The sequence below is a fragment of the Schistocerca americana genome, chromosome X, assembly GCF_021461395.2.
Source record: "Schistocerca americana isolate TAMUIC-IGC-003095 chromosome X, iqSchAmer2.1, whole genome shotgun sequence".
Taxonomy (NCBI): domain Eukaryota; kingdom Metazoa; phylum Arthropoda; class Insecta; order Orthoptera; family Acrididae; genus Schistocerca; species Schistocerca americana.
The window spans coordinates 282,895,350-282,920,269 of NC_060130.1; the positions used below are offsets into that span (position 1 = coordinate 282,895,350).

General features: G+C 44.3%; 1 protein-coding gene across 1 annotated transcript in view; it reads left to right on the top strand.

The window, feature by feature from the left end:
* The window catches only part of LOC124555650, a 302,716-nt gene that overhangs the window by 142,548 nt on the left and 135,248 nt on the right, over nt 1-24,920 (top strand). The window contains exon 4 of the mRNA XM_047129634.1: nt 18,050-18,236. Coding sequence (XP_046985590.1) covers nt 18,050-18,236 — 187 coding nt within the window. The remainder of the gene's footprint in view (nt 1-18,049; nt 18,237-24,920) is intronic.

Here is a 24,920-nt window from a genome sequence, read left to right on the forward strand (position 1 = left end):
CTTTGAACACTGATTGTAGGTATTCCAGCTCCTTTGCAAGGCTGTCTCCATCAGACACAACATGTAGTGGTTCCTTTTGTGCATGTATCTCCACACCAATTTTTGGTATAAAGTTAGCGATGTGAACTAACAAGCTCCGGGGCAAAACACTTGTCTGAAGATGGCTGAACAGTTGCCAGCCGAAATATCATGACAAGAAGTTGACTTAATCCATCTGCAGTCCCAACTTCAAGGGATACTCTGTAACCTGGGAAAATTTCAAGAATTACATTTGTTTCTGCCTTAAACATTAAGAAATAAATAATAAATATTGTAGTTTATTGTAAATAGTTTTGCACTAGAGAATCAGTGTGATACTTTTTGCTTGAGTGAACTTCGGACTACTGCGAATTAACTTACACTTCTTATATTTGATAACTATAGTATAACAAATAGTTATTGAGGAAAATTGCAAAAAGGGATGATATGGCAATTCATTTAAGCCAATCATTTGGTTACTCAGTCATTATATTTGATCCAGAGTACCTGTGTGGTGAACAGACTGTTACAGCTACTGGCACTGTTGTTCACAGTTTTATGTTAGTGGTTGTACCCTTGTATAGATCATCAAAAGGAATCATCCACGTTTCATTAGATAAGTTGGAGATGATGATAACTGTATTGAGTGAGATTAGATGGATACATTACATTACTGTAATAGGAGGCGCTTTGAATGAATATATTAATGTAAAAACAGATAAGTGTACTTTCACTCACCTGAAAACTTACTATAACTAAAATTTATATTGTATCGTTAATAGGGCTACAAGAGATCATGTGTGTTTAGATTATTTTTTGTCAGTTTTGAAACTATGGTAGAATCATGTGATGCGATAGTGTTTCCATTTCCTGATCATAGCTCTTTATAATAAATTATACATGCATGTTCCCTCTTGATAAGTGTAATATAAGTAGGCCTGTCTGGGACATTGTGCTCACCAGACCTGTAACAGATGATAAAATGCTCAGACTCTGTAATGCTAAGAGAGACTGATTTCGCCGGTGTTGAGGTGATACACATTATACTTTAAATTATTTGTCACCCAAGGTAATATTCAGAAGGATTTTTGAAGCAGTTTAAAACTGTTTAGTGATAGTATTCTCGTAAGAAAATGTGAAGTAACTGACAAAGACTTAAAAACTAAGGTTCCAAACAGACAAACTCCATGTTACACTAAACATGTTAGTAATTTGAAAAACCATGTAATGTTGTATAATATACAAAATGATTAATCAAGAATAGAAAATATTTTAGCAAGTGGCAATGTAGACTCATTCATATAAAACATTCACTATAACATGTTTCTCATTGTTATTGGTTACAGAAATACAGCTGGAAATAAAGATAAGTCTTCATTTCACATCTACATAGATAATCCACAGGCCACCATATGGTGAATGGCTTAGGGTAACTAGTACAACTAAAAGTCATTTTCTTTCCTGTTCCACTTGCAAACAAAGCAAGGGAAAAATGTCTGTCTGCCTAAAATGTCTATCTGCCTCCATAAGAGCCCTAATTTCTCATATCTTATCTTTGTGGTCCTTACGTGCAATGTATGTTGGTGGCAGTACAATCATTTGGCAGTCAGTGTAAAATGACAGTCCTCTAAGTTTTCTCAATAGTGTTTCCCAAAAAGACCATTGCCTTCCCTCCAGGGATTCCCATTTGAGTTCCTGAAACATCTCTGTAGCGTTATTTGAACCTTCCGATAACAAGTCTAGCAATCCACCTCTGAATTGCTTCGATCTCTTCCTTCAGTCCAATCTGGTATGGATCCCAAACACCAGAGCAGTACAGAGCAGTGACTGTCAAATTTTATCAGTAAATGACCTAATTGACAATGTCAGTACAAAAACAGGGACTAGCCATCATGATGTCATTCTGTAACTATGAAAGTTGATAAATCAGTTAAGAAGGTTAGGAGAGTGTTTCTGCTAGACAGAGCAGATAAGCAGTTATTAGAATCTCACTTAGGCAGTGAACTGGCATCACTTAGTTCTAGTAAGGTGGATGTAGAGGAATTATGGTCAAAGTTTAAGCAGTCACACCAGTGTCCTATATGCGGCCTCCTTTACAGGTCCCAATAAACCGAAGTCGACCATTCACCTTCCCTGCCACAGTTCTAACATGCTTGTTCCATCTTGTATCACTTTGCAATACTGTATCAGAACATTGTAGATTTGATCTTCCTTCGCATCCACATTAACTAACATTTTTCCACATTTAAAGGTAGCTGCCATTCATCACACCAACTGTCTATGTCGTCTTGTATCTTTGTACAATCACTCAAATTTGACACCTCACTGTACTCTATGACATCATCAGCAAACAACTGCAGATTGCTGCCCACTCTGTCCGCCAAATCATTTATGTATATAGAGAACAACAGCAGTCTATAATACTTTCCAGGGCCACTCCTGACGATACCCTTGTCTATGATGAACACTTTGAACACTTGTCATGGAGGACAACATACTGGATTCTATTATTTAAGAAGTCTTCGAGCCACTCACATATCTTTGACTGTCAAAGTGTCTTTATTCTAAATGCCGTCTGCCTTCCCTTGCTGCATATTGACTGGTGAGTGTTCATTCGAGCACCTCAAACTGCTGCCTAACCTAAAAAAAAAAAAAAAAAAAAAAAACCATGTGCACTCCATAAGTACTCTGCTACCTGAGTAGCTGCTTCCTTTGTGTAGTACACCCCTGACCTATCAAGGAGAGTCCTACAAATCCCCACACAATAACACAGGTCTAGAAATCTGCATCCAAGACCGTCACAGAGTCGACGAAGCCTTTGACTGAGACCTCCTCTCAGCTCCAAACCAAAGGACCCCAATCAACTCGGGGAGCAATGCTGCAAATTGTGAACTCTGCTTGAACCCTGCACACAAGTCCAGCAGTCTTCATCACCTCCGCCAGCTGCTTATAAGAACTGAGGATCGCCCCAAAACCCATGCGATAGGTGTTGTTGGTGCCAACGTGAGCCACAACGTGCAGATGACTGTGCCCTGCACTCTCAATAGCCTCAGGCAAGGCTGCCTCCACACCTCGGATGAGACCCCCCGGCAGCATACTGAGTGCACATTTTCTTTCTTTCCAGCCCTGAAAGCTTTCTGCCTAAGGGGCTCCATAACATGCCTAACACTGGAGCTGCCAATAACTAATAAACCCCTGCCCCTGTGTGCCTGTTCGGACCCTGCTGAAGGAACGGCTACCTGTCCACTCACAGGGTGAATGAGGGAAGCCAGGCGGCCAGTCTCCTCATTGGCTCTCATCTCGAGCCATGCGAACGTGTTACCACCCGCCAGTCGCTGAAGCAGAGCCCATGGGAAAAACAAGTGACATCTGAAGTGTCCCATGTGATATGCCAGATTCTCCGCCACTGCTACACTCTGAGGCAGCAGCCTGAAGGTGACTGACCACAGCCAAAAGCGCATTCAGCAGTTCACAAACTGTGGCCAGCTCCTTCTGCATCTGCACACTGTGTACACACATCCTACCAAGACAAACTGAAGAAGCAAACTATAAATTGCTTCGGTCACACAGCTTGAGGCTGTTGCCAATGGGCATCACTGTGGGGGTCCGGATGGGGGTTTGTCGGGAACGGCCAGCTCGTCCCACGCATCCCCGGATCGGACTATGACTGTGGCTGCCCGGGATACTGCCCACATTGAGGCTGATCCCTCACCTGTGGTAGAGTGGGAGGTCGTCTCGAGGTGTAGCAGGGGGCAAAAGACATTCTGGAGGGCTGAACGGAAGGCCTCTCCAGTTTGTCTGACGAACCAGTTTCAGACTCTGTCTCAGGGTGATACTGATCTTCGGCCGGACATGGCTGCTTGTCCTGTTCCAGAGGTTGCCCCTCAGTCTGCAAGATCTGGGCGGTCGCAGAGGGTGGGCTTACTGATAGTTGGGAGCTCCAACGTCAGGCGCGTAATGGGGCCCCTTAGGGATATGGCAGCAAGAGGGGGGAAGAAAACCAATGTGCACTACGTGTGCATACCGGGGGGAGTCACTCCAGATGTGGAAAGGGTCCTTCCGGATGCCATGAAGGGTACAGGGTGCACCCATCCGCAGGTGGTCGCTCATGTCGGCACCAATGATGTGTGTCGCTATGGATCGGAGGAAATCCTCTCTGGCTTCCGGCGGCTATCTGATTTGGTGAAGACTGCCAATCTCGCTAGCGGGATGAAAGCAGAGCTCACCATCTGCAGCATCGTCGACAGGACTGACTGCGGACCTCTGGTACAGAGCCGAGTGGAGGGTCTGAATCAGAGGCTGACACGGTTCTGCGACCGTGTGGGCTGCAGATTCCTCGACTTGCGCCATAGGGTGGTGGAGTTTCGGGTTCCGCTGGATAGGTCAGGAGTCCACTACACCCAGCAAGCGGCTACACGGGTAGCAGGGGTTGTGTTGCATGGACTGGGCGGTTTTTTAGGTTAGATGGCCTCGGGCAAGTACAGAAAGGACAGCAGCCTCAAAGGGTGTGGGGCAGAGTCAGGACATGCGGGGGCCAAGCAGCAATCGGTATTGTAATTGTAAACTGTCGAAGCTGCATTGGTAAAGTACCGGAACTTCAAGCGCTGATAGAAAGCACCGAAGCTGAAATCGTTATAGGTACATAAAGCTGGCTGAAGCCAGAGATAAATTCTGCCGAAATTTTTACAGAGGCACAGACGGTGTTTAGAAAGGATAGATTGCATGCAACTGATGGTGGCGTGTTTGTCGCTGTTAGTAGTAGTTAATCCTGTAGTGAAGTAGAAGTGAATAGTTCCTGTGAATTATTGTGAGTGGAGGTTACACTCAACAACCGAGCTAGGTTAATAGTTGGCTCCTTTTACCGACCTCCCGACTCAGCAGCATTAGTGGCAGAACAACTGAGAGAAAATTTGGAATACATTTCACATAAATTTTCTCAGCATATTATAGTCTTAGGTGGAGATTTCAATTTACCAGATATAGACTGGGACACTCAGATGTTTAGGACGGGTGGTAGGGACAGAGCATCGAGTGACATTATACTGAGTGCACTATCCAAAAATTACCTCGAGCAATTAAACAGAGAACCGACTCGTGGAGATAACATCTTTGACCTACTGATAACAAACAGACCCGAACTTTTCGACTCTGTAAGTGCAGGACAGGGAATCAGTAGTCATAAGGCCATTGCAGCATCCCTGAATATGGAAGTTAATAGGAATATAAGAAAAGGGAGGAAGGTTTATCTGTTTAGCAAGAGTAATAGAAGGCAGATTTCAGACTACCTAACAGATCAAAACGAAAATTTCTGTTCCGACACTGACAATGCTGAGTGTTTATGGAAAAAGTTCAAGGCAATCGTAAAATGCGTTTTAGACAGGTACGTGCCAAGTAAAACTGTGAGGGACAGGAAAAACCCACCGTGGTTCAACAACAAAGTTAGGAAACTACTGCGAGAGCAAAGAGAGCTTCACTGCAGGTTTAAACGCAGCCAAAACCTCTCAGACAAACAGAAGCTAAACGATGTCAAAGTTAGCGTAAGGAGGGCTATGCGTGAAGCATTCAGTGAATTCGAAAGTAAAATTCTGTGTACCGGTTTGACAGAAAATCCTAGGAAGTTCTGGTCTTACCTTAAATCAGTAAGTGGCTCGAAACAGCATATCCAGACACTCCGGGATGATGATGGCATTGAAACAGAGGATGACACGCGTAAAGCTGGAATACTAAACACCTTTTTCCAAAGCTGTTTCACAGAGGAAGACCACACTGCAGTTCCTTCTCTAAATCCTCACACAAACGGAAAAATGGCTGACATCGAAATAAATGTCCAAGGAATAGAAAAGCAACTGGAATCACTCAACAGAGGAAAGTCCACTGGACCTGACGGGATACCAATTCGATTCTACACAGGGTACCTGAAAGAACTTGCCCCCCTTCTAACAGCCGTGTACCGCAAGTCTCTAGAGGAACGGAACGTTCCAAATGATTGGAAAAGAGCACAGGTAGTCCCAGTTTTCAAGAAGGGTCGTCGAGCAGATGCACAAAACTATAGACCTATATCTCTGACGTCGATCTGTTGTAGAATTTTAGAACATGTTTTTTGCTCGCATATCATGTCTTTTTTGGAAACCCAGAATCTACTCTGTAGGAATTAACATGGATTCCGGAAACAGCGATCGTGTGAGACCCAACTCGCTTTTTTTTGTTCATGAGACCCAGAAAATATTAGATACAGGCTCCCAGGTAGATGCTATTTTCCTTGACTTCCGGAAGGCGTTCGATACAGTTCCGCACTGTCACCTGATAAACTAAGTAAGAGCCTACGGAATATCAGACCAGCTGTGTGGCTGGATTGAAGAGTTTTTAGCAAACAGAACACAGCATGTTGTTATCAATGGAGAGACGTCTACAGACGTTTAAGTGACCTCTGGCGTGCAACGGGGGAGTGTTATGGGACCATTGCTTTTCACAATATATATAAATGACGTAGTAGATAGTGTCTGAAGTTCCATGCGGCTTTTCGCGGATGATGCTGTAGTATACAGAGAAGTTGCAGGATTAGAAAATTGTAGCAAAATGCAGGAAGATCTGCAGCGGATAGGCACTTGGTGCAGGGAGTGGCAACTGACCCTTGACATAGACAAATGTAATGTATTGCGAATACATAGAAAGAAGGATCCTTTATTGTATGATTATATGATAGTGGAACAAACACTGGTAGCAGTTACTTCTGTAAAATATCTGGGAGTATGCGTGCAGAACGATTTGAAGTGGAATGATCATATAAAATTAATTGTTGGTAAGGCGGGTACCAGGTTGAGATTAATTGGGAGAGTCCTTACAAAATGTAGTCCATCAACAAAGGAGGTGGCTTTCAAAACACTCGTTCTACCTATACTTGAGTATTGCTCATCAGTGTGGGATCCGTACCAGATCGGGTTGACGGAGGAGATAGAGAAGATCCAAAGAAGAGCGGCGCGTTCCGTCACAGGGCTATTTGGTAATCGTGATAGCGTTACGGAGATGTTTAGCAAACTCAACTAGCAGAGTCTGCAAGAGAGGCGCTCTGCATCGCGGTGTAGCTTGCTCGCCAGGTTTCGAGAGGGTGCGTTTCTGGATGAGATATCGAATATATTGCTTCCCCCTACTTATACCACCCGAGGAGATCACGAATGTAAAATTAGAGAGATTCGAGTGCGCACAGAGGCTTTCAGACAGTCGTTCTTCCCGCGAACCATACGCGACTGGAACAGAAAAGGTAGGTAATGACAGTGGCACGTAAAGTGCCCTCCGCCACACACTGTTGGGTGGCTTGCGGAGTATAAATGTAGATGTAGATGTAGATGTAAAAGCAGACAGAATTCTAGATATGCAACTTGCTACCCTCCTGATGTGTCACCAATGGACGCAGTTGTGTTAATGAGCTATGTAACTGGCTGTTTAGTGAGCAACTACTGCACTACTGACTGAATGAATTTACACTTACAAAAATGTGAGTTTAAATCTCTTAAACAGTAAAAAAATGCACGAAATTTAGTCAATACGCTATGACAAAAAACACAGAAAAGGATAAACACTTCACTTGCCCCTCTGTAGTCGTGTGTCAGCTGAGAGCTGGAGCCTGACACAAGTCGATAATCGAGTTACTATCACTTTATTTATGGATTGTTGTTTTGTTTTGAAGTTCAAGTTATGAAGTGTTGTTTGATTTCACATAATTGAGTTTCTCAACTGTGATTGTGATTTTTTGGTGAAATCTACTCTATCGTGTAAGCCTGTCAAGTATTTACAGATACCATGTCTGTCGATATGGTATTTGTTCACAGGTTCTGTGATGGAAATGCTGCTGCTGCTTCTAGAGAATATGGTAGAAGATTTCCTAATGACAGAGTTCCAGATTCCAGAGTGTTTGAGACTGATACAGTTCCCAGCAGTTATATTTTATCTGAATATTCAAATGCACAGTGTGGATGTAGTAGAAGACATCATGCTGTTGGTGGAACACAGTCCTTTGACCAAGTGAGGTGGCACAGTGGTTAGCACACTGGACTCGCATTCAGGAGGGCGACGGTTCAATCCCGCGTCCGGCCATCCTGATCCAGATTTTCCGGGATTTCCCTAAATCGCTCCAGGCAAATGCCGGGATGGTTCCTGTGAAAGGGCATGGCCGACGTCCTTCCCCGAGACCGATGATCTCAATGTTTGGTCTCTTCCTCCAAACAACCCAACCCAACCAGTCCTTTGACAAGCACACACAGAATTTCTATACATATTGATGTTTCACATGCAAGAATATGATGGACATTACATATGCACGCCCTCTACCCTGATTGTTTACCATGGATTCAACACCTTAGAGAGGGAGCTGAAGGTAGATGGTTGTAATTTTGCCATTGCTTAATTCTGATTCACTGAGTAATCTCATTAGTACTATTTACTGGTGAAACCACTTTCACTTGTGACAGTATCAGTAACCCTCATAACTTACGTCGTTAGTCTGACAAAAACTCACGTGCCTTTGTGGAGTCACATTTCTGAGAATGCTTCTCTGTAAATGTGTGATGTGGTGTGACAGGCAAACGGTTGTTGCTTATGCTGTCTTACAGGGTATTATTGTATAGACTTTTTTGAAAATGAGCTTCGAGCATTTTTGGAACAAATTCCTTTGGCTGAAAGGTTGGGTGTGTTCTTCATATATGACAAGGTCTCTGCACATTTTAGTCATCATATGACTTATCATCCAAATGCAACATTCTCCAGCAGGTGGATTGACCAAAATGGTCAAATCTCTTTGTTACCATGGTCCTAAGACCTCACCCATTTAGATTTTTCCTGTGTAGATGGTTGAAAGGTGAAGAAACAATAAACACAGCACTTGATTTGATTGTTTGGATTATGAGTAGTGCTGCCCTCATGAAAGATAACCTTAAAAGAGCTACACATGGTGTTGTCAACATATTTTGAAAGTGCACTGATATCGAAGGTGGTATTTATGAAAATCATCTTAGAACATAATCATATGCCTTTGCTACACCTACTGTGAATATTTGTTTCCATTACATTCTAGCAGCTGTATCTCTGCAACATAGAAAAAATGGACACTTATTATATGGAATGTCTTATTTGAATTAATGCCTACTACAACCTCTTAAATTAATACTATTCTAGCTTAAATGCCCTGTTTGTAACAGCTTGAATAATAACAATGCTAAATTAGCGTATGTTAAATATAGGAGTGAGTATATAAAAGCAGTTGTAGAATCCAAACAAGTTTACATTTTCAGTAGTATTGAGAAATCCACCAGTAAATGCAAAGCTGCATATAGAGTAATAAATCCCCCTGCAGGTCCGGGGGTTAGAATAGGCCCGAGGTATTCCTGCCTGTCGTAAGAGGTGACTAAAAGGAGTCCCTCCCCCTCAAGGGGGTAGTTAGCGCCTGCGTCTGGAGACGTCACGGTTCCACGACCTATATTTGCGGTCATTTTGGTTTTTCACTTCTTCTCGTTTCTTCCTTCCCTTGGTTGGTTCCTTTCTTTGTTCTTCTCCATCTCACTGTCTTCCTTACTCTTTCCCTTGCCTTCTTCTCCTTGCCTTCTCTGGTCTCCGCCTCGACGTTTGAGACAGTCTGTCCTCTCTCTCTTCTTTTTCTTCTTCTTCTTCTTCTTCTTCCTTCCTCCCTGTGCGCGCCTGAAGGCCGACCCACGCGTTTGCACGTGTAGCCGGTGACGGGGTAACGCGTAATTCCCCGCCCTGGGTAGACAAGTAAGGCACGCACGTACCCCCTGGTAAAGGCCAGGCCCAGGGAGGGGTGATTGCCTGAGCTGATACCTTCTGACCATGCCGATTGGTCCCTCCGTCTGTTTCTCGGGAGGTGTGACCTGAGGTGTGAACATTCACCTAAGGCGGGAGTGCCCTCTGAGAGGGTCCCCACAAGAAAGGAGTGCGCCATCGGAGACGCTGGCAATCATGGGGGATTCCTCCGCAATGGATTTCTCTTCTTCTTCTTCTCTCTTGACTTCTGCCCACAAACGGAAACTTGACCAGCCACCAGTGACAAAAGTACTACCGCCTGCCCCACAGTTCCTCGTAGTTTCTCGATCTGAGGACGGAAAGGATTTTTCCTCTGTCAACCCTTTCGTTATCCAGAAGGGCGTAGATGCCATAGCCGGAACTGTTAAGTCTTGTACCAGGTTGTGTAATGGTACCTTGTTACTAGAAACTGAGAGCGCCTTTCAGGCACAAAAACTGCTTTGGGCCACACTCCTGTACACGTTCCCTGTCCGGGTGGAGGCTCACCGAACTTTGAATTCGTCTCGTGGTGTGGTATATACTAGATCACTCGACGGATTGACTGACGAGGAGATTCAGTCTTTCCTCACTGAGCAGGGCGTGACGGCTGTCCATAGGGTCATGAAAAAGGTCAACAATGACCTTCTACCAACCCGGACACTTTTCTTGACCTTTGATAGTGTTCAGCTGCCATCGCGCATCAAAGCGGGCTACGAGGTTATTTCTGTTCGCCCCTATGTCCCGACATCTACGCGCTGCTACTAGTGTCAGCGTTTTAATCACACTCACCAGTCTTGTTCCAATGCGGCTAAATGTGTCACTTGTGGCAGGGATGCCCATGAGGGTGACTGTCCACCTCCGTCTCCTCGTTGTGTGAACTGTCAGGGTGACCATGCAGCGTCCTCCCGTGACTGTCCCATCTATAAGGAAGAATGCTGTATCCAAGAAATTCGGGTTAATGAGAAAGTGTCCACCTCGGCTGTTCGCAAGCTATTTGCTAGTAGGAAGCCCACGCTGCTCCCAGCGGGGAAATACAGTACTGTCCTCGCCTCTCCTCGGACTACCAGCGAGGTGGCAACCCAGACATGCGATCTGACCTTCAGCACCACGGTCGTCCATTTGGCCAGTGCTAAGATCGCGCGGTCGATGTCTCCTCTTCCTCCCGTCACCCCTCAGACACAAGCACTCCCATCAACTTCTGCCAAGACAAAGACCCAGAAGTCAGATGCACGGGCCTTCAAGAAGGACCCGTCCCGTGCAGACTTCCTACGTACCTCGAACTCCCAGCCATCGACCAGTACTTCCACCAAACGACCTTCCAAGAAGGCTCACAGGAAGCACAGTTCTCCTTCTCTGCCACGGCGCATTTCTTTTCCTGCGCCACCCAGCGGTTGCTGCCCCAGGCCGTCATCCGTTTCGCCTGGTCGCACCGCTGGTAGCCGAACATCTGGCCGTTCACCTGCAGAGGAAGCTCCCCCTCCCGGCCATCTTAACAAGATGGCCGATGAACCTATAGAACCAATGGACGATGACTGTCCGCCTACTGATGGCGGCGGCAGTGCTCGCTCGAAGCCAGGCCGTCAGCGGCCTTCGAGGTGACCCCTTCTTTCATCTTCCTTTTCTTCTCATGATGGCACTTATTCACTGGAATATTCGCAGCATTCGCTCCAACCAAGAGGACTTGAAGTTGCTGCTCCGCTTGCACCGTCCACTCGTCGTAGCCCTCCAGGAAACGAAGCTACGCCCATGCGATCAAATTGCCTTGGCACACTACACCTCTGTGCGTTTTGACCTACCCCCTGTGGTAGGTATTCCGGCTCATGGCGGGGTTATGTTGCTGCTCCGGGATGATATTTACTACGATCCCATTACATTTCACACCGGCCTGCAGGCAGTTGCCATCCGAATTACTCTCCCCACTTTTACATTTTCCATTTGTACCGTTTACACTCCATCGTCGTCCGCCGTTACCAGGGCAGACATGATGCAAATTATTGCTCAGCTACCTGCACCATTTTTGTTAACTGGAGACTTCAATGCCCACCATCCCCTTTGAGGCTCTCCAGCATCCTGCCCAAGGGGCTCCCTGTTAGCAGATCTTTTCAACCAGCTCAATCTTGTCTGCCTCAATACTGGCGCCCCTACTTTTCTTTCGGACACATCTCACACCTATTCCCATTTAGACCTCTCTATATGTACTACCCAACTTGCACGCCGGTTTGGGTGGTATGCACTTTCTGATACATATTCGAGCGACCACTTCCCTTTGTGTTATCCATCTCCTGCATCATACCCCCTCTCCGTGCTCAACTAGTTGGAACATCTCCAAAGCAGACCTGGGGCTCTTCTCTTCCAGGGCGACCTTTCAGGATCAAACCTTCACAAGCTGCGATAGGTTGCGCACCTCACAGAAGTCATTCTCACTGCTGCTGAATATTCCATCCCTCACACTACTTCTTCACGTCGCTAGTGGACCGCAGCATGTAGAGACGCTGTACGTGCTCGTCGACGTGCTTTACGCACCTTTAAACGCCACCCTACAGTGACGAATTGTATCACTTATAAACGATTACGTGCGCAGTGCCATCGTATTATTAAAGAAAGCAAGAAAGCCAGCTGGGCTGCTTTCACAAGCACCTTCAACAGTTTTACTCCTTCTTCTGTTGTCTGGGGTAGCCTGCGCCGGCTATCTGGCACTAAGGTCCACTCACCAGTTTCTGGCTTGACGGTCGCGAATGATGTCCTTGTGGCCCCTGAGGATGTCTCCAATGCCTTCGGCCACTTTTTCGCAGAGGTTTCGAGCTCCGCTCATTACCACCATGCCTTCCTCCCCCGAAAACAGGCAGAGGAGGCTCGGCCACCTAACTTCCGCTCCTCGAATCGTGAAAGTTATAATGCCCCATTCACCATGCGGGAACTCGAAAACGCACTGGCCCGGTCACGGTCCTCCGCTCCAGGGCCTGATTCTATTCATATTCAGATGCTGAAGAACCTTTCTCCTGCGGGTAAAGGTTTCCTTCTTCGTACTTATAATTGCATCTGGATTGAGGGACATGTTCCCGCATGCTGGCGCAAGTCTATTGTTGTACCGATTCCTAAGCCGGGGAAGGCCAAGCACTTGCCTTCCAGTTATCGACCCATCTCGCTTACCAGCTGTGTCTGTAAGGTGATGGAGTGAATGGTTAACTCTCGTTTGGTTTGGCTGCTCGAATCTCGACGCCTACTTACCAATGTACAATGTAGATTTCGTAGGTGCTGCTCTGCTGTTGACCATCTGGTTACCTTGTCGACCTTCATTATGAATAACTTCTTGCGGAAACGCCCGACCGCGGCTGTGTTCTTTGATTTGGAGAAGGCTTACGACACCTGTTGGAGGGCGGGCATTCTCCGCACCATGCATACATGGGGTCTTCACGGTCGCCTCCCTCTTTTTATTCGTTCCTTTTTAATGGATCAACAGTTCAGGGTACGTGTGGGTTGTGTCCTGTCAGACACCTTTCGCCAGGAGAATGGGGTGCCACAGGGCTCAGTTTTGAGCGTCGCTCTCTTCACCATAGCGATCAATCCAATAATGGATTGCCTCCCAGCTGATGTATCAGGCTCCCTTTTCGTGGACGATTTTACCATCTATTGCAGCGCGCAGTGTACATGTTTCCTGGACCGCTGTCTTCAGCGTTCTCTTGACCGTCTTTACTCCTGGAGTGTCGCCAATGGCTTCAGTTTTTCTGCCGAGAAGACGGTCTGTATTAACTTCTGGCGCTACAAAGAGTTCCTCCCACTGTCCTTACGACTCGGTCCCGTTGCTCTCCCATTCGTGGAGATAACAAAATTTTTAGATCTTACATTTGACAGGAAACTTAGCTGGTCTCCACATGTCATATTTGGCTGCCCGTTGTACCCGTTCTCTAAATGTCCTCCGTGTTCTCAGTGGTATGTCGTGGGGAGCGGATCGAACCGTCCTACTTCGCCTATATTGGTCGATCATCCGCTCCAAGCTGGATTATGGGAGCTTCGTATACTCCTCTCCACGGCCATCCATCTTACGCCGCCTCAACTCCATACAACATCGGGGTTTACGTCTTGCGATCGAAGCGTTTTGTACTAGTCCCGTCGAGAGTCTTCATGCTGAAGCCAGTGAATTGCCACTCACCTACCGGCGCGATATACTGCTTTGTCGATATGCCTGTCGGCTACTGTCAGTGCCCGACCACCCGTCTTATCGTTTCTTTTTTGACGACTCTCTCGACCATCAATACGGGTTGAAACTTCCTGGCAGATTAAAACTGTGTGCCCGACCGAGACTCGAACTCGGGACCTTTGCCTTTCGCGGGCAAGTGCTCTACCAACTGAGCTACCGAAGCACGACTCACGGCCGGTACCCACAGCTTTACTTCTACCAGTATCTCGTCTCCTACCTTCCAAACTTTACAGAAGCTCTCCTGCGACCCTTGCAGAACTAGCACTCCTGAAAGAAAGGATATAGTGGAGACATGGCTTAGCCACAGCCTGGGGGATGTTTCCAGAATGAGATTTTCACTCTGCAGCGGAGTGTGTGCTGATATGAAACTTCCTGGCAGATTAAAACTGTGTGCCCGACCGGGACTCGAACTCAGGACCTTTGCCTTTCGCGGGCAAGTGCTCTACCATATGAGCTACCGAAGCACGACTCGCGCCCAGTACTCACAGCTTTACTTCTGCCAGTATCTCGTCTCCTACTTTCCAAACTTTACAGAAGCTCTCCTGCGAACCTTGCACTTCGAGTCCCGGTCTGGCACACAGTTTTAATCTGCCAGGAAGTTTCATATCAGCGCACACTCTGCTGCAGAGTGAAAATCTCATATCAATACGGGTTGTATGTCTCTGCCCTGCTACCCCCTGGAGTTCGCTTTCGTCACCTCCTTCAACACCTTGATTTTTCACTTCCTGCAGCCTTTCGAGTGGGTGAGAGCCAAACGCCACCTTGGCTCCAGGCTCGGGTTCGCGTTCACCTTGACCTCAGCTCGCTCCCGAAGGAGGTTACCCCCGGTTCGGTATACCACTCCCGTTTTGTCGAACTTCGTTCGAAGTTCATTAATATGACCTTCATTTATACAGATGGCTCTAAGACCAATTACAGGGTCGGGTGTTCTTTTATTGTCGGGGCACAAAGTTTCAAATACCGTCTCCATGGACATTGTTCGGTCTTCACAGCTGAGCTCTTTGCCCTCTACCAGGCTGTTCTTTACATCTGCCGCCACCGACATTCTGCTTATGTCATCTGCTCCGATTCCCTGAGCGCCATCCAGAGCCTCAGTGATCCGTATCTGGTTCACCCTTTCGTGCACCGGATCCAACGCTCTCTTCAGCAGCTGGTGGACGACGGTTCTCCGGTTAGCTTTATGTGGGTTCCTGGCCATGTCGGTATCCCTGGGAATGAATCTGCAGATGCCGTGGCCAAGGCTGCGGTCCTCCAGCCTCGGACAGCTTCTTGTTGTGTCCCTTCATCAGATTGTAGCAGGGTCATTTGTCGGCGCATTTTATCGCTGTGGCATGCCGATTGGGCTGCACTTACGGACAACAAGCTTCGGGTCTTGAAACCTCTTCCCACAGCTTGGACGACGTTCTCATGCCCTTCTCGGCGGGAGGAGGTCGTTTTGGCCCGGTTACGAATTGGACACTGCCGGTTCAGCCATCGCCATCTGCTGACGGCTGCGCCGGCGCCGTTCTACCCATGTGGGCAATTGCTGACGGCCCGCCACATTTTAACGTCCTGTCCGGATTTTAATACACTGCGTCTGGATCTTGGCCTGCCATGTACTCTAGATGCCATTTTAGCGGATGACCCAGGTGCAGCTGCTCGCGTTCTTCGTTTTATCAACTTGACAAACCTCTCTAAGGACATTTGATTATGCTGTTTTTTTTAATCCTATGCCTGTCAATCTGTCTTTTATCGTGTGTTCCCTTTTAGTTGCTGTTTTAAACTTGTGCCTCGCGGTGCATTCCTAACGTAGTCTGGGCGCTAATGACCATTGAAGTTGTGCGCCCTAAAACCACAAAAAAAAAAGAGTAATAAATGGTGGTGCTAAAGATGAAAGATATGACTAAACAATGTGCTTTGGCAAAAATAATTCATTGATATCTTTAATGAATCAATTGAAGAAGTAGGAAATGCTATTACTAAAACCTGGTCACGTCATCAGAGTTATTAATAAAATTGTCTATTATCAACAAATACAAGTATTTTTATTTTCTCCGGGTTTTCACCTGGTTACATCATGAGAAGACTAAAACAATTGATATCATCAGGCAGTGTAGATATATATGACATATCTTGCAATATGCTGAAGCAAATAATAGATTGTATTGTTATCCTATAACTTGTTCTAGAAACTTTTAATTCCAAGGGATATTTTGATGATGAGCTTAAACACTCTAGGGTTGTTCTAGTATATAAAAAGGGAGAGAAATATTCCCCTTAAAACTTCAGGCTAATTTCAATAGTCCCAGCTTTTTCCAAAGTACTGGGGTATATAATTTACCATCAGCTTCCTATGTGCTTTGAAAATATGGGAATAATTATTGGAGCACAATATGGTTTTAGGAAGTACCTGTCAACATTTGATGCCATAGACTCTGTAGTCAGATACCCTCTCAAGTTTTCAAGGGCAAAGTTGCTGCTCATGTCGCTTTTTGTGATCTATGTTTAAAACATACCACTTAGAGAAGAAATTGACTTTGAAATTAGAGGTAACAGCCTCAGTCTATTAAAATATTTTCTAATGAACTGTAAGCAAGTTGTCTATGTTGGCTCAGAAATTTCGTGTAGAACACGTTACCATTTCCTAATGCTCATGGTGATTAATGACCTGCCCATATTTTTTAGATCTAGTGCTGTGCTATATGCAGATGACATAACTTTTCTTCACAGACTTAATGACAGGCTTTAAAAGAAAGGTTTTCCTCATAATGGTTGAAGCTATGTTAAGGACTTGGATGTTTATGTGGATGATTAATTGTCTAGGAGTCAACATGTAAAATATATTGAGGCTTATCACTGCCCCTTACAATAGCAATAGTTAACCAACTATTACCAGTTACAACCTCTGTAGTTGTACAAGAAAAATGAATCTTAGCTCCTACAAAAGTAATAGGTCCATTTAGTAGCTCTTCTTGTGCTACATTATTAGGAGTAAGACTAAATTTATCCATAGTCTTGTAGACAGGCAATCTTGATCTTCTTGTATATCTTCTCCTCCTGTACGGCATGGCTGTGTGCTCAGTGCGGCTGCCTCGAGTCGAATGAGCGTGCAGCTGCCTGTGCTGCGGAAGTTACAACTGATAAGCGCCAGCAAACTGGGCGCGGCAGGAAGTAGCGCGCTGATAATCCAACATGGTGACCGCATCCGGTATTTTTAGTAGCGGATCGCGCTTAGTTAAAACTCTAACGCGATCCGACCAGCTCTAGCGGCGGCCGAGCGAAACTCGTTCAAGGTCACCCACCAATATGGCGGCGCACACAGTTTTAGTTTACGGATACATTTAGTACTTAAATATGATGATTTATATTGAGTCTAATTGGCTACTTCATCAAATCTGTATGGATTTTAGTAGCATTTAGTATGTGAAATCCAGATTTCTCTCTTTTATCATAAGGTTCCACAGACCATAGATAAGAGCAATCAATTGAATTATATATTCTTGACCTCTGAAGCTTTTTTATACTGTTTCACACTACATGATAACCAATAAAGTACACTGTTGCAGATTAGGTGTGTGACGGGAGGGAGTCTCGCCATTGAAAGTGAATGAGGCATTTGGTATAGTTAACAAGAGACACATCTGATCCACTAACAAGTAATGCTCGTGCAACTAATTAAACTAAAACTGTTTGGCAGATAGCATGTCAATTTGTGATGAATTAGTTTGTTTTTAATGTATTACAGAGATGTTGACAACAAGATGCCATGAATTTCCCAACAAAAAAGAAAGTATTTTTATGCTACAAATGTAAATAATCTCAATAGTGAGAGAAGTCTTAAGAAAGGTAAAGAAACTGAATGCCGTATGAAATGTAGGAAATGTAAAGAAAGCAGGTATACTGTGTATTTGGAACTCTACATTCTCAGCTATTGTAAGTTTTCCGACAACACAGTTTCCTCACAAATTTCAAACCTTCTTGAGTGTGTCTTCATTGTGATTAGCTTAGAGTAATGTTAAATATTCGGGTTTTTTTTGTGTAATTTTAAGTTGGTTTTAATTTCAGCTATCGGTTAACTGTCCTGAGAGCTCTACCAAATCTTAAAAGACTAGATAACATAGAAGTGAAGCCGGAAGAAGTCTCGGAAGCAATGCAAATGGGGATGCCACTCATTCACCCAGAGAAAGCTGTTGCTCCATCTCCCATGATGTCTTCTGTGCCAAGACTGTCTCCAAGCCCTTCAGCTGAAGAAGTGCGAAATTAAATAAGTCAAACATATTTTTAAATTTTACTCTGCTTTTTAATATTACTGTTGACATTTCTTTTCTGCACAGTTTTCAATCTTTGTCATTTGAATAAAATACTAAATCATTTTTAGTCACTAGAATTCATTTTCAAGTGATAGGAATCTTGTTTAAGTCTTGAAACATAGTGTATAGGGTGTTACAAACCAAGCTAAATACAAAACTCATACTTCTACAGAATGAGACTGGTCACACACTATTTATCCAGAATGAATAAATAAGTTTAGGTGCAGTTTTTGCTAAGTTATAGCAGGCAATATGGCAAATTTTCTGACGTACAAGAGTAATTTTTAATGTTTATAGCTGCAAAATTACGACAGCAACTTTTTTGACACCATTTTGAGAGCTGTAACCGGTTTTTAAAGTCATTGGAATGATGCTGTTAATCGAGTGAATTGTAGATAGTAGAAAGATGAAATATATATTTGCACAATCCTTTTGTTACACCACTCACTAATTAATGTGACATGGATTCTGTGTAATCACTGATTGATTATTGACTGCATTTCTCTCATCATTTTCTGTTCTTTGTCAGTATCATATTTTATTCTGTTGTTACATTTTCAAAGACATATTGTGAGGACTTAGCACTAGGAGAATACCTTTCATCATACAGCCACACCACTAATCAAACACTTCAGGTGACATTCACTATTAATGAAAACTGTAGCCACTTTTTCAAAAGCTGTATACAATATGAAAGTACGTCTGAATTGTTACACAAGTAAGTAGTCTGATCACTATAATAACAGTGGACAGTGATGAGCTTAAAGTATAGCTGTAGCAGGTCCCAAAGAATTAGTGTAATATTCAAAGAAATCACTCCCACAGATGGAAATATTAATCAATGAAACTACCATTCTATCTAATTGATGTCTGTCTGTCGTCGAATTTACGGGGTGTCACAGGACAAATAATCAGTACTTGGACATATGCCAGGAACTCTCATGTGAAGCAAATAATTTCATGTGGAGATAGGCCATATTCTAAATGGTTTCCAAGATAGAACACTTGTAATGTATGTTACTATTTATTCTCTGTTTTATTCAATAAGGTATCAAGGTTACATATACACTCCTGGAAATGGAAAAAAGAACACATTGACACCGGTGTGTCAGACCCACCATACTTGCTCCGGACACTGCGAGAGGGCTGTACAAGCAATGATCACACGCACGGCACAGCGGACATACCAGGAACCGCGGTGTTGGCTGTCGAATGGCGCTAGCTGTGCAGCATTTGTGCACCGCCGCCGTCAGTGTCAGCCAGTTTGCCGTGGCATACGGAGCTCCATCGTAGTCTTTAACACTGGTAGCATGCCGCGACAGCGTGGACGTGAACCGTATGTGCAGTTGACGGCCTTTGAGCGAGGGCGTATAGTGGGCATGCGGGAGGCCGGGTGGACGTACCGCCGAATTGCTCAACACGTGGGGCGTGAGGTCTCCACAGCAAATCGATGTTGTCGCCAGTGGTCGGCGGAAGGTGCACGTGCCCGTCGACCTGGGACCGGACCACAGCGACGCACGAATGCACGCCAAGACAGTAGGATCCTACGCAGTGCCATAGGGGACCACACCGCCACTTCCCAGCAAATTAGGGACACTGTTGCTCCTGGGGTATCGGCGAGGACCATTCGCAACCATCTCCATGAAGCTGGGCTACGGTCCCGCACACCGTTAGGCCGTCTTCCGCTCACGCCCCAACATCGTGCAGCCCGCCTCCAGTGGTGTCGCAACAGGCGTGAATGGAGGGACGAATGGAGACGTGTCGTCTTCAGCGATGAGAGTCGCTTCTGCCTTGGTGCCAATGATGGTCATATGCGTGTTTGGCACCGTGCAGGTGAGCGCCACAGTCAGGACTGCATACGACCGAGGCACACAGGGCCAACACCCGGCATCATGGTGTGGGGAGCGATCTCCTACACTGGCCGTACACCACTGGTGATCGTCGAGGGGACACTGAATAGTGCACGGTACATCCAAACCGTCATTGAACCCATCGTTCTACCATTCCTAGACCGGCAAGGGAACTTGCTGTTCCAACAGGACAATGCACGTCCGCATGTATCCCGTGCCACCCAACGTGCTCTAGAAGGTGTAAGTCAACTACCCTGGCCAGCAAGATCTCCGGATCTGTCCCCCATTGAGCATGTTTGGGACTGGATGAAGCGTCGTCTCACGCCGTCTGCACGTCCAGCACGAACGCTGGTCCAACTGAGGCGCCAGGTGGAAATGGCATGGCAAGCCGTTCCACAGGACTACATCCAGCATCTCTACGATCGTCTCCATGGGAGAATAGCAGCCTGCATTGCTGCGAAAGGTGGATATGCACTGTACTAGTGCCGACATTGTGCATGCTCTGTTGCCTGTGTCTATGTGCCTGTGGTTCTGTCAGTGTGATCATGTGATGTGTCTGACCCCAGGAATGTGTCAATAAAGTTTTCCCTTCCTGGGACAATGAATTCACGGTGTTCTTATTTCAATTTCCAGGAGTGTATATGCATGTACAATAGTTAGTAAACATTACAACACGCTTTTTACAGAGTATCAATTACGAAATACGTATTTTTAACAGAGTCACCTCTAAGTGTTGTTATACGTGTCACATTACAGCTGTTGTACGGTTCACAATAAATATTCATATATCCCACCGTAAACTTCAGTGCATTTGTGCACTCTTGGGAGATCATCTTGTGTTGCTTGTCTGAATGGCTTTGCATGTTCCGTAATGAGGACAGCAGTGTCCATAATGTGACCAAGCAGTTCATCTTGTGTATTCACCCTTCGATTGTATGCCTTGGGCTTCATCCAGCCACATAAACAAAAATCTAATAGCATAAGGTCTGGCAGTATTGGTGGCCAGTTAATTGTATTACCATGGCCATTCAAGAGATTGCAGTAAGTGTGGTTGAGGTGTCCTCTCTTATTTCTGATAAGATGTCTAGGGGCACCGTCATGCTGGAAATACATTGCAGTTCACGTGGCCAAAGGCATGTCCCCAAGGTTTCAACAAACAAATTTTGCAAGAAATGCAAATAATTCTGTCCCGTCATTCTCTCTTTGAAAATGACAGGACCTATCAGTATGTTACTGATCATGCTGCACCAAATATTGATTGAAAAATGTACTTAGAAATTGGTTTCCACTGTAGTGTGTGAATTTTCCTGTTGCCATAAATGATTATTACATGTGTTGTTGATTCCATACTGTGCAAATGTGGCTTGATCAGCGAACAGTATTAATGGAAGCAAATGATTATTGTCATTTAACCAGTGGCAAACTTCATGTACCAATGTAGTCAATGTGAAGATTGAGGACAGGCTGTATGTGAAATGGGTGCAAGTAATGTTCACCATACACACGTTCGTAGGACATTGACACGTGCAGAATGTCACTATGTGCTGATAGTAGGACTTTGCTACACCATTTCAACAATTTGTTACTATTCCTGCACATATTGTTGAACTACATGTTTAGAAGAAAAATAGTAACTTGAGAAAATACCCATTTCAGTCAGTGAGCTAAAAACTCAGATGAACACTATATGATGAGGAATTCGATCTGTTGGAAAGCTCTGACAGTATTCTTAGACAGCAGCAGGAGTACCACCATCACAGAAGCTGTAAATATAAATCATATCTGCATATTATTAATTAGTGTAGATGTGTAGTATTTTTGCCAGCATGTGTACAAACACAGTTAACTGATGCTTCTCTCTGATACATTCTAAGTCCCTTGCACTACTTCACTCACAACACACCATGGACAATTGCACATTCAGTAGGCTAATTGAATGACAGAAAGACATCCAAAGCAAACAGGTTGGGCTAGAATAAAATGTCAAGGAGGTTGGATTGGTAAGTCACAAACATGTGCACCACTAGCATGAAAACAAGTGTGTATATTACATGTGTTCCACCTTAGAAACCATTTGGAATGGGGAAGTCCTTTCCTTCAAATGAGCATTCCTGTCATACCCCTCAATACTGACCATTCCTCCTGACACCTTGTATTATAAGCTTGAACGTAGTGAGGTATCTCAGACAGAATGACCTCCTTATTAATAACTGAAATAAATTTCCTGTATATGTCTGTGATCGTTGTAGATATTTTGTGGATAAAACCATATAGATTATGTTGTGCATTTCTTTATGCATTATGGTGTTTTACCTACTGCATCATCAGATAAATTCCTAGAACTTTCACAGTAAGGTTCAGTGTCAGTATCAGTTCAGTGTCAGTATCAGAAACCTATGTCTAATCTGACCAAATTAGCATAAATTTTCTATGCTATCACTGAAGCTTGTTTTACAAGTTCTAATTTTTGCTCTGCTTATGACAGTAGCCAAAACAGCATAATAATAAAGAAATATATTAAGTAATCTAGATGATATAATTGAAAAAAAGAGTAATCACAATTCCAAAAACATAGATCATTTGAAATTCAACTTGCAGTTTTCCCACATGACATCCAAAAAGCCACAGGTGAAGGCAGTTGTGTGGATGCAGGATTTCTTGACATCTGAAAAGCATTTAACTCAACATCAGACCAACAATTACTGAGAAAGGTGCTGTTATGTGGTGTATCAAACAAGATTTGTGACTGAATTGAGGATTTCTTGTTAAGGAGGATACACCATGTTATCTTCGGTGGAGAATCATTGACAGAAGTAGAAGTAATGTCAGGTGTGCCTTGAGGGGAGTATTTATGGAACCTTGTTATTCATTTTGTATGTTAATGGCCTGGCACACGATATTAATAACAACCTCTGATGTTTTGCAAATGATGGAAATACGTATGATGAAGAGGGGAAAAAAAGATTGGAAACATGTTTTAAATGTTAAATGGAATTGTGTACTTCACATAATGAAAAAAAAAAAAAAAAAAAAAAAACAGTGTCAGTGAGTCACAGCTGGAATCAAGTAACTCATACAAATACCTGGGTTTAACAAACTATATGGAATGGGCCTATATAGGCCCAGATGTAGACAAGGCAGGTGGCAGATCTCAGTTCATTGGCAGGATATTGGGAAAATGTAGCTTGTCTACAAAAGAGACTTGCTTACAAGTCACTTGTTTGTTAAATCTTAGAATATCACTGTGTGCATGTGCATGTAACCCATACCAGGTAGGACTAACAGTAGATACTGAATATATACAAAGAAGGGCAACATGAAAGGTCACAGGTTTGTGTGTCACATGAGATAGCACCATGGAAATGTTCATGCCAGCTATCCCACAAAAGTCTTCTTAAAAAGTCTCCAGAAACAGTATTAAATGAAGCATCTGGAAATGTGCTTCATCTCACTGTTTATCACTCATGTATGGGTCATAAAGGCAAGATTAGACTAACTGCAGCATGCACAGAGGCATTTAAGTTATTTTTTGTCCTAAGCCCCATTGGTTATAGAAAAAGGAAGAAATCCATATATACAGGGTGAATCATCTAAAACTTGCAGAAAGGGCTATTCATATGCTGTTTTCACGTAATGGATAGGTAGTCAGGGGGCTCATATTGTAAGCCAATAAACAGATTGTAATACTTACAAAGCATATTTTTTGTGAAAACATACACTGTTTTAAATGGAACAATGTCTACTGACATTAACAAACTAAAACTGGGGTAAATTCGAATGTCAGTGATGTTTGTTGCAGGATTCAAGTGCAAGTCATTTATGAGATATCGTATTTTGAAAAGTTTCCACACCAACACTTGTTGGTACCATTCAACCTGTGTGGTTGCTAGGTACAATATTGCTATGTTTGCTTACAGTGTGCTTCTGTGTTCCTTGATGTTCCTTGAGTGCATCGTTACTTGCTAGTGCGTTAGCATGTGGCAGTCCAAGTAGTAGGTCGTGAGTGGATGATTGGACTTACCAATGCAGAAAAAGCCAACATTCTTATGGTACATGGAGAGTGTAGGAAGAATAAAATTTGTTCTTGTATGGTGTATATGGCAGTGTATACCAATAGACGTTGACCATCTCGGCAATTATTTATCAATCTCTCCAACTAGTTATGTGAAAGTGGTCATGTAACACATAGACAATGTAACAGAAGGAACAGAAGAGGGGGAAATTAATGTTCCTGCTGCTGTTGTAGTTGATCCCTGTGTTAGCTCCCACATAGGCACATGAGGAAGTGGTATGAATCAGGAAAGTGTCCTACACATTCTCCATCGACATAGGTGGTGGTGGTTAGTGTTTAACGTCCCGTCGACAACGAGGTCATTAGAGACGGAGCTCATGCTCGCGTTAGGGAAGGATTGGGAAGGAAATCGGCCGTGCCCTTTCAAAGGAACCATCCCGGCATTTGCCTGAAGCGATTTAGGGAAATCACGGAAAACCTAAATCAGGATGGCTGGAGACAGGATTGAACCGTCGTCCTCCCGAATGCGAGTCCAGTGTGCTAACCACTGCGCCACCTCGCTCGGTCCCATCGACATAGGTTCCATCCCTAGCACATCTCTCTCCATGAAGAGCTGCATGGAAATGATTGAGGATCATGTTAACTTCTGTACATGGGCATTAAGACATGATACTCCAGCTGTATCATGTATTTTGTTTAGCGGTGAAGCCACATTTACCAATCATGCCCAGGTGAACCACAGAAACATTTATTCTTGACCTGCT